The following is a 15,457-nucleotide window of genomic DNA, read 5'->3' as shown; positions in this document are numbered from 1 at the left end:
CCCCTTGCCTGAGGTAGGATCATCCCTAGCCAAACCCTCCCATACAACTATAATCTAACCTCTACGTAAGGCTGCCCACGCACCCTTTGCACTGCTGGCATAAGGACAAACACTTCCGATGTCAGCCCACCTGGAAGGGGAAGGCTCAATTGGGCTCTTAGCTAGCGAATTACAGTCAACTGAGCCAAGAGGCTAAGTCTAGTTGGGTTGCACTTGAGAGGCACAGTGGTGTCTGGCTTGTAATCTAGTGATCTAAGGCAGCGTTTCTTGACTCATGGGTCGCAACCCAAAAGTGGGTGGCAAGAATATATGAAAGGGTCATGAACAAACTTTAAAAATGGATCAACAAATTTCAAAAATGGGTTCTCCTTGAAAGGAGAAAAACGTGGGAAATTGTGAATTTTCCCTTGCAGGCTGGTCAAGGTCTAGCCTGCAAGGGGCTGCTTGGGGTCCCCCATGCCCCACACACTGGGGGACTGGGGACTGGGGATGGGGGGCAGCAGATCGGGAGTGAGGGGCACTGGGTTGGGACTGGCCATCAATGTTTACAAATGGGTCCTGGTACAAAATATATTAAGAATCACTGGTCTGGGGGGTTGCGAACCAGGGCAGTCAAGGATAAGGATCTCTTTCAGAAGAATTTATTTTCCTCAAAGCTGAATGGATGGATTGGTGAAACGTTTATGTTCACTCTCCATCAGATGTGAACCCAGAGTATCTCTGCTTTAAAATTTGACTAGTAATCTGTTGCTCAGGCAGGTTGGTTTTACAATTTAATTGAATTTTGAGTCTCTTAAAGTTTGACATCTGAATAGTACCAGCAAGACTCCAAACTGAGCCCAGATCCTACAAATTAAAAAAAACAAAACATCATGTGTAAAGCAGGCTATTACAATGAATGAGATTTATATTAATTTACAATCATTTCAGCTAATCCTAACAGTGGATATATACTGACAAGTGGTCAGCGAGAGCAGCCTGAAATAAATCAGCACCAATAGGAAACGGCTTTTGGAAAGTTAAGATATGATCCCTGCAGCTGAGCAATCGCTGCAAGCACTCTCTCTTCATTTGTAAGCTGCGGATGAAGTTTCCCAGGGTTTTCTGAGACAGGGCTGAATTTGAAGGTTTGCAGAGACCTGCTGCATTTGAAAGTTGGCAGGTATTGCCAATTCTAAGAAGGGTTATTAGCTTTGGGGTCTATTTCTAGTTATGTGATCTCTGGGTTACTACTGTGTTTGGCATCAACATTCGAACCTAGGCAGACAGAGACTGCAAAACAAAAGTCCCTTTACTCGCAAGTGATCAAGTGTCTGAACGGATTGTATTTTCTTTATCAAATTCCATTAGAAGGCATATTTTCTATACACAAGCATATATGTCGTGAAAGCCAGTTCAATCATGCTACTGCAGGGAAGCATCTTTGGGAGGGATACTTTCACCAAAGTACTCTGCCAGCTAATATAAAACGGGGAGGGAAGTTGGGGGGGGCTGAAAAGTGAAACCTCTGAAAGAAGAAACACTAACCTTGTAACACAAAAGCACATCTTCCAAACCCATTAAAGCAGAGCTGAAATAGCTGTGAATTTTTCAAATGAGATGACCCACCACATCTAGGTGGGAGCAATGTCATGTAATGCAACACCTGACATACTTTTATTGTTTTCATAGGCAAAGTAGTAGTTCTTTGATTCGATCAAATTCCCCAACAACAACATCTCAGATCATGGCCAGAAAGAAAAGAAGAGGGGTATGTGTTTTTTTTTAATTTTATTTTATTATTATTATCATTATTTTAGGTCTTTTTTTTTCTTTTTACATTCCTTCTCTACATAAAAATTTTCATGTGTTGATTTTGTCCATCATTTTTACACACTTTATTTTTGTTTTGTGTTTTGGGGATAGATTATAGAGAAAAGGCGCCGTGATCGTATAAATAACAGTTTATCTGAGTTGAGGCGGCTTGTGCCAACTGCTTTTGAAAAACAAGTAAGCGTGCTTTTTTTTTTTTTTTTTTTTTTTTTAATATACTGTATCTCATCTGGCAATGCTGGTTCTCTTGTAAAGCTTGTTAAAATCATATTGTATGTGTCCTGATCTGGCAGAAAGTAGGCATTTCAATAAAATGCTTTGTTGTGGCAAAACTATTAAAACCATAATCCATCATAAAGCTGAAAAGCATTTCCATTCTTTGGTTTGTTTTCCCCTTAAGGGTAACAGTGTTCATGTTGCCTCTGTTCTTTCGATGAATTCCAGTAGTGGTTTTGTTTAAAAATGTGCTTTCCTCCATTTACTTTTTTTTTTTTTTTAAATGTCAATTACTCCTCTGTCTAAATCCCTTAAGGGGGGGAGGGGGACAAGGATTTCGTAGGGTGATCTCTTTTGTTGGACCAACGATGTAGTTGGCCAACGGTAGACAAGTTTCCAAATGCAAGACATTCTTCCAACTTCCCCTTCTCTTTCTCTCTCAATAACTTTATTATTTAAAAAAATCATAATTGCAGGAATATTCCAATTAGGCCGGTTTTCTAAAAAGTAAACAGATTGTCTAGATTACTCCATTTTTAGAGATCCATTTAGTAGCAGTACATTAGCTCATATTTTACGGGCCTGATCCTTTCCCTAATGAAGTCAATGGGATTTTCAAAGGCTTTTAATAGGCGAGTCTTCTGTAGAAAGATTCCCCTTCATTTTAATGGGCCTTGGGTCAGTTCTGCTCTTTGCTTGTGGATTCAATAGAGAAAGACAACCTGTTCTATAAAAATTCTTCTGTCATAATCAGTAATTTCATCCAATATCACTGAATTTCCAAATAAATTTAATAAAACAAGAATGCCATTTCACATCACTATAAAAAACAAAACTGAGATGTGGCAAAGTAATGGCTGTTTTAAATCAGTGTGTTTTTAAATCAAAGGGAATGATTGACATTAAAACAAACAAACAAAGATCTCTGTAACTTAAAAAAATAGAAAGGTAATATAAGCTTGATTCTGAAAAGTGCTAAGTGCTTTCAGCTCCCAGTGGTTTCTATAGGAGGTAAAAATGCTCTGCATTTCATCGTACAGGCCTTATCATGTTTCTGAACCAAGGAACAAGTAACAGGAAAACAATTTTAAAGAATTGGAGCAGAAAGCAAAATACCACTTGTGCCACCTGCAAATATGCTTTTAAGCGTTAATAGGATGGTGCCATTTCATAGGCTTTGGCAACATAGCACAACCAAGGTATTTTCAGCTAGACAAAACAGGGGCAATAGACAACAGTTGTTTGTCCCATTTTATTGTTTACTTCTTAAAAACCACAAACATTATAAAACAAGTCCTACAAAGCCCTTGGAAATTACCCAGCAACATGCAGTTTTTAGCTATTAGTCACTCTCACTGAGACGGCTTGTACTGTGTCTATGGAAAAGATTAGGACTGAGAAAAGTACAGAGCGTAATTCCATATAAAATGTAAAAATCTAACCAAAAAAATCACAAGTACGCCAAATTCAGTACATTTGAGATGTCAGGCATTTCAGTTTATTAAAAAAAAAAAAGCCAAAAAATCAATAGCGGAAAAAGTAGTGTGTGCGGGGATTTAAAAACGTTTGTGGTATGACAGGCCCCAAATAATTGGTTCTTAGTAATCTTTTTGATGTGGAAGTTGCTGGAACAGCTGTATCTGTAAAATGGTAGAATTCTTAGTTTAACAAAATCAAAAGTTCTGTTCTCAGCAAATTCTGTCATAGCAACTTGAAGATCATGAAATTTAGCTGCAGATAACTATATCATTCTAATCTCATTTCTACTGGTGCACCCTTAGAAAAGTCAGCTGGTCTGCATGGATGTAACTCAGAGCAGCCTTTGGCTCACTGGGCCAAATCCTCATGTAGTATAAGTCATTATACCTTTATTGTAACTGTACTGATCTATGCTGGCTGATGATTTAGCTCAACTTGATAGTACTTTAAAATCACGGTTGGGGGAATACCAAAATAACTGCTTTGTAATGAAATCCTAATTGACATTAGAATATTTATAAATTAATCTATAAACAGTTTTTTTTATATGGAACGCTTCATGAATTTGCATGTCGTCCTTTTGCAGGGGCTATGTTAATCTCTGTATCGTTCCAGTTTTACTATATGCACTGCCAAAGTGAGCACAATCTATAAACAGTTAAATACCTTAGTCATTTAAGATGTGACATTTATATTTTTGTAACATTTACAAGGCTGTAAACCAACCTCGACAATGCTTTAGCTTCTCGCTGACAGCGACATCATGCTTTCTCTATTCACAATGGTTGTCTCTCCTGGTCCTGCAAACCAGCCTTCTTACAAGTTCAAAATAACTGTGGGATATGTGCATGTATATACAGAAGTGACTGTCTTTCACCATAGGATGAGAAGGGAATGTTCATAAGCCACATGAAGCATGAAAAATGCATTGGGCCATTTTTTAAATTTCTGAACATTCCTCAAATTAAAGACGGTATGTGTTCACAGCGACACCTACTGGTAAAAGCAGAAAACAGTGCTGCGACGGGTCATCCAGCATTAATAGCTGACTCTTGGCTATTAACTGTTACCATTCTTTTGGGAGGGAAAATCTCTGAAAATCTGCCTCCTTAGTCCATAGCACCAAGGTGCAGTATCTGCACTGACTCCAGTCCAGAATTGCACTGGATTGTCAAGCCAATCTTCTAGCTGACCATACATGGAGGTGATTTGAATTTTGAGCTGGACCTTTCTATTGTCTGTTCATCTTCAAAGATAATCCCTTCATTTTAATAAAGGGACTATGATCCCTGATATTATGCTAATCCTATCTGCTATTACTATTTATTTTCTACTACGTTAGACGCATCTGAATTGCTAGACAGGATACAGAATTTGTCTTTAGTCTGGGATGCAGATGCTCAGGGAAAGAATTAAGCTGAGAATGTCTTAATGATGGGGGAAATTGAAACCATAAGGTTGAACTCAATGGAAAGTATACTAAATTAAAGCTTACAGCACTTGTAAGCCTTTATTTATTTGAGCCTCTTATCTCAAAGGGATCTGCAAAATTAGAAAAAGCGGAAATACTGCAAATGACAGTGGATCATCTGAAGATGCTCCAGGCAACAGGAGGCAAAGGTAAGGAGCTGACTGTCTGTCTTTTAATATTTGGGGAAATCTTTGCAAACAGTCCTTTGACGAGCTGTGATAGGCAGCTCCAGATTAAAGGAGTGGAAATCAATGCTAATGGCAGGATTGAACTCGTGGGAAAGAACTACTGGGACAAAAGAAGCACTTGACCCTGGGCTTGTGTTTGCTTTCATAACACTGTGGGAGTAAAGGCTTCATTCACAGGCAGCCCAGTCAGAGATTTGTTTGGGGTTTCCAAAGAGCACTGAAATGTGCACAGGGAGACAAAACAAATACACAAACATCCAAACATAAACAGGAGGTTTGTGGCAACAATTGTGTCACACAAAACCAATGTTAAAACTCATTATACAGCAGCTTATACCAAAGGAAGTGGAACCAGAGAAACTTTCATTATTGTTTATATATTTTCTTTGTTCTGGAACAGACTATTTGAAATGCAAGGTTAGGCTGTCTCATTCACCAGACCAAAATCTAATCTTGCATACCTACACCACTGGGGATCAGATGATAGATACTGGTAGAAGGATAGCCATGCATATCTGCACTCACATTTTTATGCAAGCAGTTGTGCTTATGTCAGGGTGTTGGGCTATTCCTCCTTAGCTGGTACTGCAAGGATGCAAGGGCCGGACTAAATGACCTAGTGGGGGGTCGTTCCCAGCTGTAGCGAGTCCAAGCTACCAGCATACCTCACTTGTGTGAGCTGACATTTGCAAGGCTGACAGCCAAATGACTTCAATTGCCCATGAGGTGTGGGTGGTTTGGTAGAGCCATGACTTATGGAGTGCACTGTTGGTCCAGAAGTTGTTAGATTTTTTTTTCTTGAAGTCAGACTCTTACAGACTTACCCTGGTGCTCTGAACATTGGATACCTGTTCAGTTCAAGCTGTTGTCATGCAAGCTGCCTGATTTTTTTTTTCCTCACTAGGCCCCCATTTTATAAATGTTAACAAATGCAAGCAGGAAAAAAAGTCTTTAAGGTTTGTATCTTTTTGTTGTCCTTCTGTTGTCTAAATCATGGGAGGTGATTGATTTTCTGCCCCCCCCCCCAAAAAAAAGTTGCTTGTTAGTAGGAAATATTTGCTTGGAATTCACTTAGGAGTTAATAATCAACCTTTTTTTAATCACAGGAGATTTAACAAAAAATTCAACCCCAAACTATTGCAGTTTGTACTTAATAGTAACAGACCCATCTTTTGTTTGACCAAAAAATATACAGACAGCCTGATCAATTGCATCTCAAAATATTGAGATCTTATAGCAGAGGTATAAGTGAGCAAATTCTGTGCTCTATTCATGGTGCACAGGGCAGCAGCTGCAGCCAGGCTCCTGGCAGTGGCAGCAGCAGCCAGGCTAGCAGCGTGGCGACTGCTATTTTTGTGTCTCCCTCCTAAATTGGTGTCTGTGGCTGGTGCCCTTAGTTACACTACTGGTTTATAATACTACATATGAGAAAATGATATATTTAAAAGACCTTTTGTTTAGGTGACAAAGTTAAGTACAGGAAAGTTAGGAACTGACAGAATTTAGCTTGTCTTTGCAACTTTAATTCCTCCCCCTGGTGCATGTGCTTTAGGACACGGTGTTTAACTGCACAATCACATGCTGTTTTTCCACATGTAGGACCTTCCTGAGTCAGAACACAGAATGGAAGGTGCTTGAAAATCAAGCAGTTCTTCATTATTTCTCTTTATTCTAATCATTTTTGTATGTACCCATTGCCATAGTTATCACATGCTTCTTGAAGTACAAGTGTAATATAGAATTTTTCACTTTCTAGACCAGGGCTTGGAAAAATGCAGCCTGTGGGGCAAATCCAGCCTGCAGAGTTCGTAGATCTGGCCCACAGAGCCAGAAGACTTTGCCTCTGCTAGTGTCCATGCTGGGGCTGAGCAGTGAGGACCTGTACTGCAGCCCAGCAGCTAGAATCTGAGCTTACATTGCCACTGCTTCTCCCTGCCTCCTGCTCCCTGGGTGCAGTATGGGCACAGCCTCCAGCCAGTGGGGAACTGAGCCAGGGCTGGGCAGCTTCCAGCTATGCCCATGCTGCACCCAGGAGTAGGGGCAGGGGAGAAGTGGCAGCAGAGTGGACACGGCCTCTAGGTGCTAACCCCAGCACAGTTTCCCACTGACCCAGGCACAGGCAAACCCCTCTCCCCCTTGTAGCTGCCTCACTGCTGAAACCACTCAGCTGGTGCTCATCCCCATGCTACTGACTGCTTCACAAATGCTACTGACACGATCTATCTGTGCATCTCCCACAGAAGATGGCATTCTCCCTAAGGCCACACAACAAGAACTAGCCATCAGCATCTCCTGATTTCAAAACCTGTGGTCATACTTCCAGACCATACAAACTTGTCCCGGGAGGGGTCAGCTCATAACTACAGTTATGAGCACTCTGCACTTTTTGCAAATATGGCTCTCACTGCCTCAAGCTTGGCCACTTGGAAAACTGCACCTACCCTGGTTTCAATTCAACTTATTATCATATAGAAAGATTCTGATACAAGCAAGGACAGATCTTGGTTCTCCTGTGTAACATACCTTCTCTTCTTGCATTGCCTTGCCTTTATTTTGCTTGCACCTTTTAACTTCTAGAGTAAATGAAGTGAGAAGCCCACCACAGTCCCATTTACTATGTAATCCAGACTTCTTCTAGGAGCACGATCCATTCTCACAGAATGAGGCAGGGGTCCTATGGAGAAAAACAATATGTGATCATCTAATTAAAATCAATATGCATTAAGCAAAGTAAGACATTATGCACATGTATATAGAACATGCACAAAGAAGCTGAATTAAGTTTGCAAGGTATCATTAATTCTGGTGTTAATTCATTTTGAGTGCTTGAGTTTGCAGCCTAAATAACAAGGTTTAAAATGTGGATTTCTTAACATTCTTTAAACAGTAAAAATAATTATGTACAACCGGAAGCATAACGTGAGAGCTGTTAATTTCAGTGGTTGAACCCTGGTACCTCCATCTCTGTAGCAAAATAGTCCATCATTTGAGCTATGGTGCTAACAGCGTTACCTAGCAGCAGCAGAAACCTGTTCTCCTACAGGGGAGAAAATGGGTCACAAGCTATGTGTTGAGTCTGAGGAATGGTCGGTGAGAGCCTGGATAAATCTCCTCCTCTTTCCTCCCATGAAGTGGCCACTTCTGCTCCATGTAGTGGTCCCAAAGTCAGGGCAGAGTATGGAACATTTGGCCCTGTGCTTAATTCATGGGTGGAGACATTTGAGGAAGGCCAGCCTGCTGGCACTGTCTCACTTCCCTTCCTCATCTCTCTCCAGCTGTTCTGAGAGCCAGCCTACCTTCATCTGGAGCCTCTGCTGCAGTGTGAGCAGCTTTGTTGCTGGCACTGACTTGGGTGTAGGATTGGCAGAGTCTTAGATAAGAACCCCCATGTTCAAGTATTATTTTGGCCTAGTGCCAGCATTTGTGCTATCAGGTCAGGCAAGATAAGGAAAATGGCAAATGTTTAACATGGTATAATTCACCTGAAATGTAGTGTAATTGGGCATATGTCTTTGCTGCAGAATTAACTAAGGTGGTTGACACCTAGCTCTGAACTCTTGAGCTAGCCTATTACCATTCTGTAAAGCTCCCACTTATAGGTGCTGCACTCCCATCTGTATTGCTAGCATTGCTGAGGGCACATTCCCTGCTGCAGTCAGCAAAACTAGCTACTCTTATTCTTTCTGAGTGAAACATGAGACGAATAATAGGCAGGGAAGGCATTAAAAGACTGTCGGCGCTCAATTGAGTTACTTATGTTGTAGTGAGCACACAAGCTAAGTGTCCGGCAGAGCTGGCCAAAAGCTGGAATTTCCATTCCATGGATATTTTTTAAATTTGGGGGGTGGGGGGTGTTTAAAACCCCTTTCCATTTCAGAATTAAACTAGATATTTCTACATTCCCTAGGAAATGAAAAAAAAAAAGTTTGAAACATTTTATTCCAATTTTGTTCTGAATAAAATTGAGTTTGGGAGCCCCAGTTCTAAGGCTATCTTCTCTTCAATGGCTTCCAGAGCTTTGGGGCTCTTAGTTCTTCATCAGCCCATCAGACTGATGGGGACCAAGAAATCTAGACGCTCTGGGAAAGATAGGAACTTGAGACCTTGGGAACCAAGGGTACTTAGGCTTCCTGCTGTGGCACTAGTAACCTAGACCCGAAGAACCCCAGTTACAACTAGGTTTCCCAGTATCCCAGCTCTGGGACAAAGAAGAGGAAGCACTGATTATTCTAATTTGAGTCTGCTGGGGAGCTGGAGCTGAGTCCTGTTCCCAGGTTCTAGGCTCTGTGTTAGAGCCTGGAAGTCCTAGGGACCTCTGGTACTCTGGCCATCCTCACGATGAGCTGGCCGGAAACAAAGAAGAAATCCTGCCAGCTCTCTGCAGATTTGTGTTTGTTTCATCAGAAAATTCCTGACCAGGTCTGGTTGCCAGCCCTAATGTAAGCTTCTGTGGGTTTTAGCTTACAGCACTCTAAGCCAACTAGCCCAAACTGAGAGCACCAACACATTCAGGTGGGAGGGTGTTGTGTGGATGGGAGGGAGATTAAAGTCAACATCAGAATAAGACCTCCAGTTAACTATTTTGAAGTGAGTTTATGTCAGAGATGCATTCTTATCCTGAGGGTTGCCTCCCTGATGAATTTCAAAAGCCAGTGAAGGTGTCAGAGCTTCTCAGAAAAGGCTTAAAGAATCTTTTAAAACAGAAAGTTTTGGGCAACTTTACTGTAAGATGATACACAGATTCATGCACTTAAATACTCTGACTGAACTGAAACACATAGTGAAAAACTACCACGCTTTGAATGGGTAGTGGGATACCACGTACATGGCAGTATTCACCCTTGATGGATACTTTCAGTGTGAAAAGCCTCAGCCTAGAAGTTGGATTTTATTATAAAACCTTTCGGACAGAAAATATTTTTCCTCTGTGTTTTAGAAAGTGTCTACCCTGTTTGGCGAACTTAATGAGAGATACCATTTTAAAAATATCTTTGCCCCAAATGTGTGAGCAATTCATCTACCACTTGCTGAAGTGCTTCATGGGATATTAGTCATAGTTTCTGCCCCACTTGTCCAGATTTAGTGACTGCATTACATAAAGCATGTTTTTTTTCATTGAAACTATGTATCATGCAGAAGTAATGACAAGATGTTTTAAGTTTGCAACTAAATAACACAGCATGTAACAAAGCCTTTATGAATTTACTAAACAGCAGTCTCCAGATCTTAAGAACTATGTTATTAACGGCAATATAGGGGGAAAGGGCAGGACACAACATAAAAGCCCTTTAATCATCAACTCATTCTTGTGTGTGTATGTGTGTGTGCACATGCACACAGTGATACATGCACTTATGCATGCACATGTGTGTGCATGTCTGTGCGTGTGCGCGTGCGCGCACACACACTCTTCTGGAAAAGCACACCATGGAATTTGCCTCTCCCGCAATGCAAGATGAGACGCACCACATAGCTTTTTGGAGAACCTCAAATGCTGATGGTCTTAATTTTTCTTCGTTGTAATATTTGGTTGAAAGAACAACTGTAGCATATTGAATTACCACAGATAGTCACACAAGTAATTTACAAAGCAAACTTTCCTCCCTGAAATTCTCAACCCACAAATAGACGATACAACTACTTAGTCAGGATTTTGCTGATTGCTAGCTAAGATGGGTTAAGAAATCATCTCATACTCAGTGTATCTTTTGAACTTCCTTTTAGGTTATTTTGATGCTCATGCCCTAGCCATGGATTTCATGAGCATTGGATTCCGAGAATGTTTAACAGAAGTGGCAAGATATTTGAGCTCTGTGGAAGGTCTGGACACCTCTGATCCGCTACGCGTTAGGCTCGTCTCTCATCTCAGCACTTGTGCCTCTCAGAGGGAAGCTGCTGCAATGACCTCATCCATGGCCCATCACCATCATCCCTTGCATCCTCACCACTGGACAGCTGCATTTCATCACCTCCCAACCGCTCTGTTTCATCAGAATGGACTTCACTCTGACAATGCTCCTTGTAGACTCTCCACAGCCACGGAAATGCCTCCACATGGTTCTGCGCTTCTCACAGCCACGTTTGCCCACGCTGACTCCGCACTCAGAATGCCCTCTGCTGGCAGCGTTGCTCCTTGTGTCCCACCACTTTCTACCTCTCTCCTCTCGCTCTCAGCCACAGTACATGCTGCTGCTGCTGCAGCTACTGCAGCTGCTCAGAGTTTCCCTCTCTCCTTCACTGGAGCATTCCCAATGCTTCCACCTAGTGCAGCAGCAGCGGTGGCAGCTGCAACAGCAATTAGTCCACCATTATCTGTGTCAGCAGCTTCCAGTCCTCAACAAGCAGGCAGTGGTGGAAACAGTAAACCCTACCGGCCGTGGGGCACCGAAGTGGGAGCTTTTTAGATTTGCCCCACTCCACAAACCTCCTTTGGACTGTATGCAGTAGTAAGTTAATGTCCTTGTTCAGCCAGGTTAAAGGTCTGTATAGCCTTATAGATGCCTGAAAGCCAAGCAAGGAACAGCAAAGCTATTCTAGGCACAGACTTCAAAGAGGACATGTGGTTGTATTGGGTAGATTTGCCTTTGTTTTGCTTATGGCACCTTGATGAGCAGCAGTGGCTTTTGGAAACCCCATGGTAAAAGTTTACTGGGAAATTTATAGACTTTAGAATTAATAATACTCCAGATAATCATTGTCATTTGGCAGGGTGGAGAGGGATTGTACCCATAACACTCTCATAAGGCTGGACAAAATGTTCAAGTTCAACTAAGTGCCTCACCTTTCAAAACATAAGTGTGTGTGTGTGTAAGTGTGTGTGTATGTGATCTTGTAAAGCTGGTAACATTGCACAAGGATGAAAAAAGATTGGGGAGCTGGGCAGGAAAACCATACATTTAAATTACAGACATTTGATACAATTCCAGGAAAGACTGTATTCTCTAAACCAACAGGTTTATTTAGCCAAAAGGATTGCCGAGAAAATATGTTCAGCTTGACAGTTTTATCTTACCTAGTTTACTTTCTCTGTACAGACTTGCCAAATGGTGACATCTAGCATAGCATTGGTAAAAGCAATTATCTTGTCAGTGCTTGGATTAACAAACATTTCAGCATTGCCTGGGGGCCTTGAGGCACTTTTTCATGGCTTAAAATATGGTGCTTGCTTGCATCTCTACAAACAATGAATTTATAGTGCACATAGAAGTAATTGCCTACTAAAAGCGTGCACACATCAATGTGGTTGATTCATGCCAATACAAGAGACTCAATGTTGTAAGAGTTTAACTTATTAGTTGCATTTGGACATTTACTTTTAGCTGATTCTGTGCAAGATTCCTCTTCCTCTACTATCTACTTCTGGGGATAACTATCGCTCTGGGTATGAATGAAGTTACTGTGGGGGTGATTTTTAAATTGGCTTTTTACATGCCAACATTGTAATGTGGGTTTGATTCCAAACCAAAATGAATGTACTAAAGGGGATGTCAGTACCCAGACAACTAGTGCTGCATAAAAGGTTTTGCTTTCATTTTTTATTACAATGACTTAAAGTAACCTAAGTATTTTAATACATCAACTCAAGAAGTAGAGATTTTATGTAAAAATAAAACACAGCATGTATTATTATGCACTTGATTTCTCTGCTGTGTGGAGAAAGCAATAAACATTGCAAATGTTAAACATTATGCAAAATATACTTTAAAATATTTGTTTTAAAAATACTGTACCTAGTTGGTCTTTCGTGCATTACTTTGTTAACCTTTTTCTATGCAAAAGTCTTTACATATCACTAATTAAACGAAGTCCTTTTTGACTGCGCTTTATGGATGATTTGTTTCAGTTTCTGTGTGATTCTCTTAAACCTAATTGGACTTGAAGTTACAAGTGTCTACCTCTGCTAATGAGAGTCTGTAAGCTACTGCTTTTTCTTTTGACCTGGGCTCATTCAGAAAGTACATCCGTTATGCAGCGTGCTTGAGATGAGAGGGATCAAAACACTGCCAATGAAACAGTATTGTTTTTAAGCTCATAAACTCGTTCACAGTATAACTGACAGCAAGCTTGGCAATACAAACCAGTCCCTTCACCCCAGCCACAATAAGAAATAGCTGCGAGTTCCAAACTCATCTTTCACTAAAAACACTTACTAAGCACTTGGGATTGTCTGGAATGCATGTGCCAGATACTAAACCCCTGAAATCCTCAAACATGTTTATGTGGGAGAGTGTAATATTTTATCACCAGTTCTGCTCGTCTATTTTACAGATCCTTCATTGATTAATAGCATAGATTCTTGCCTTGAATTTGCCATGTTTTGAATTTAATTCTCAAACCATCTTGAGGCTTGACATGGGAAATGAAGCAATATTATTTTGCCCATTTTATAGGGGGAGGCACAGGCACAGAGGTGCTCTTTTATGTTCAAGGGCACACAAGTGTAAATGCATGTTGGAGGCTAATGTATAATTCCGGGCCCTGGATCTCCGGTGCCTAGTCCTTGCTCCAAACAGTAAAAAAAAAAAATACTGTCAACCTTAATTTGAACAGACTGGCCTACTGTGCCAGTGCAGGCTGACCTCTGTTTGCTTGAACAGTAGAATGGTAAAGAATGGACAGGGGATGGTTTATGTTCTCGGGGGTTTTGTTGTTTGAGGAAGGAATTTTTTTTTCCTCTTTTGGAATACAAGTTCCATTCTATTGCATGGGTATGTTTAACAATATCCAGTTCCAGTACCTTGGCTTTTCTGCCAAGCTGTCTCAGGAATAAGAATTTAATTGGCAAGCTGTAAGCTGATGAAAGGGCACACTTTATTTGCAAAAAAGAGAACAGATACAGCCACTCTTGGCTCTTTTGTGTTAGCTATAAGCATTACCTGTAAGGCCATGGTAGGTTATGAAGTGTTCCACAGGCAGCCGTTGTCTGTTTTCCCTCGGGCTTCATTCTGGTCCAGTTATACGTGTGCACACTCAATCATAGAAGACATAGCTCATAATTCTGAATCCCAAATGCTTCCTTTTCATCCCTTGCAGAAATTTAGTTTTAAAATATATCATAATTCTAAATACCTTAAAGCCTAATGAGCAGAGGTAGAATACTGATTTTTAACTTCAAACCAGGGCTTGGGTTGCTGGGTATTTTTGTGTGCATCCATGTGTTTAAGTATAGCAATTTCAGTGCCCAGATAAAGGATCAAATTGATAACTTGTGAAGGCCAATGTCTTTTTGTCTTTCTTTAATCAACTCAACTAAAAAGTTATAAGCAGTGGTAGTGCACACTTCTGTTAAGAACCTGTTAATGCCATGACAAAACGAAAGGCATAACAGCTAGGGGCTGTGTCCTAGGCAGTGGCAGGGGCCAAGCCAGCTGTAGCAAAGGCTCCTATTCTTGTGCTCCCTCTTAAGTGGGGCCCTGGGGCTGGTGCCTTGGTTGCCTGCCACTTGTTATGCTACTGACAACTCCTCTGTTAAAACTATCTGGGAGGGTCATCTGTAGGGAGGAAATAGTAACTCAGCCTTCATGCCCATTTAGGCCTTGGCATCTCTGCTGAGAATACCAACCACAGTGCCAACTGCGGGGCTGTGCTGTGGACATTTGCCAAGTGAAACTTAACTGAGACCAAACATCTTTCATGGACATTGCTGAATAGCCATCCGAGAGTAATAACTTCCAGTCTTTGCTGAGTTTGGCTATAGTGGTACTGACAAGTCAGAGGCAGAAGATTCCATACCCTAGTATGTTAAAAAAATTACAGTAACAAAAGCCTGTTGCAAAATTGATGATTTAAAAGATAGAAGATACTAGATTTATGGTTACCCATGTAACCTCAATTCAGCCCCCTTCTGCCTTTATCCTGTGCACTTGAGTAAGGGCTGTGTGGTGAAAATGATCATATAATTAAAGACTTTATCATTGTGCATATGCACAAGGGGGGCTACTTAAGGTTGCATGGTTAATTATAAGTTGGCTCTTTCATAATCTTTGACTGTTTGGCTGCAACCTTTGTTCTTTTAGCTTTTTTGGATGTAGTTTTAGGATTATTTTTATAAGGAAAAAGTTAACCAGATTATGTCAACAGATGCAGCTGTCAACAGCCCTCAACAAAACAAACCCCTCAAAAAAGTATTGCACTACCTGGGCTATAGAACCATGCAACTATCAAACCTTGGAGAGGAGTGGGCTGCTGAGCTGCATCACATGGTGGAGTTGGTAAACCTGGCCCACATCTCTCTTTTCTGAGCTGGGAGACAGGGCAGTTCCTACCTGATCATCTGCTGTGGCGTGGGAAA

The 15,457-nt window shown here is 41.1% G+C and overlaps 1 protein-coding gene across 1 annotated transcript; it reads left to right on the top strand.

The window, feature by feature from the left end:
- The first annotated feature begins 565 nt into the window (after positions 1–565).
- Positions 566–12,996, top strand: HEY2 (hes related family bHLH transcription factor with YRPW motif 2). The gene is made up of 4 exons (XM_019520320.1): positions 566–1,750; positions 1,906–1,989; positions 5,046–5,127; positions 10,891–12,996. Exons 1-4 carry the CDS (start codon positions 1,637–1,639, stop codon positions 11,568–11,570), a joined length of 960 nt encoding a protein of 319 aa, XP_019375865.1. The 5' UTR covers positions 566–1,636; the 3' UTR covers positions 11,571–12,996.
- Positions 12,997–15,457: the final 2,461 nt, after the last annotated feature.

Source organism: Gavialis gangeticus, unplaced genomic scaffold (genome assembly GCF_001723915.1).
Source record: "Gavialis gangeticus isolate Ggan-Ray unplaced genomic scaffold, GavGan_comp1, whole genome shotgun sequence".
Classification (NCBI taxonomy): domain Eukaryota; kingdom Metazoa; phylum Chordata; order Crocodylia; family Gavialidae; genus Gavialis; species Gavialis gangeticus.
This window is presented reverse-complemented; position numbering and strand designations above follow the sequence as displayed.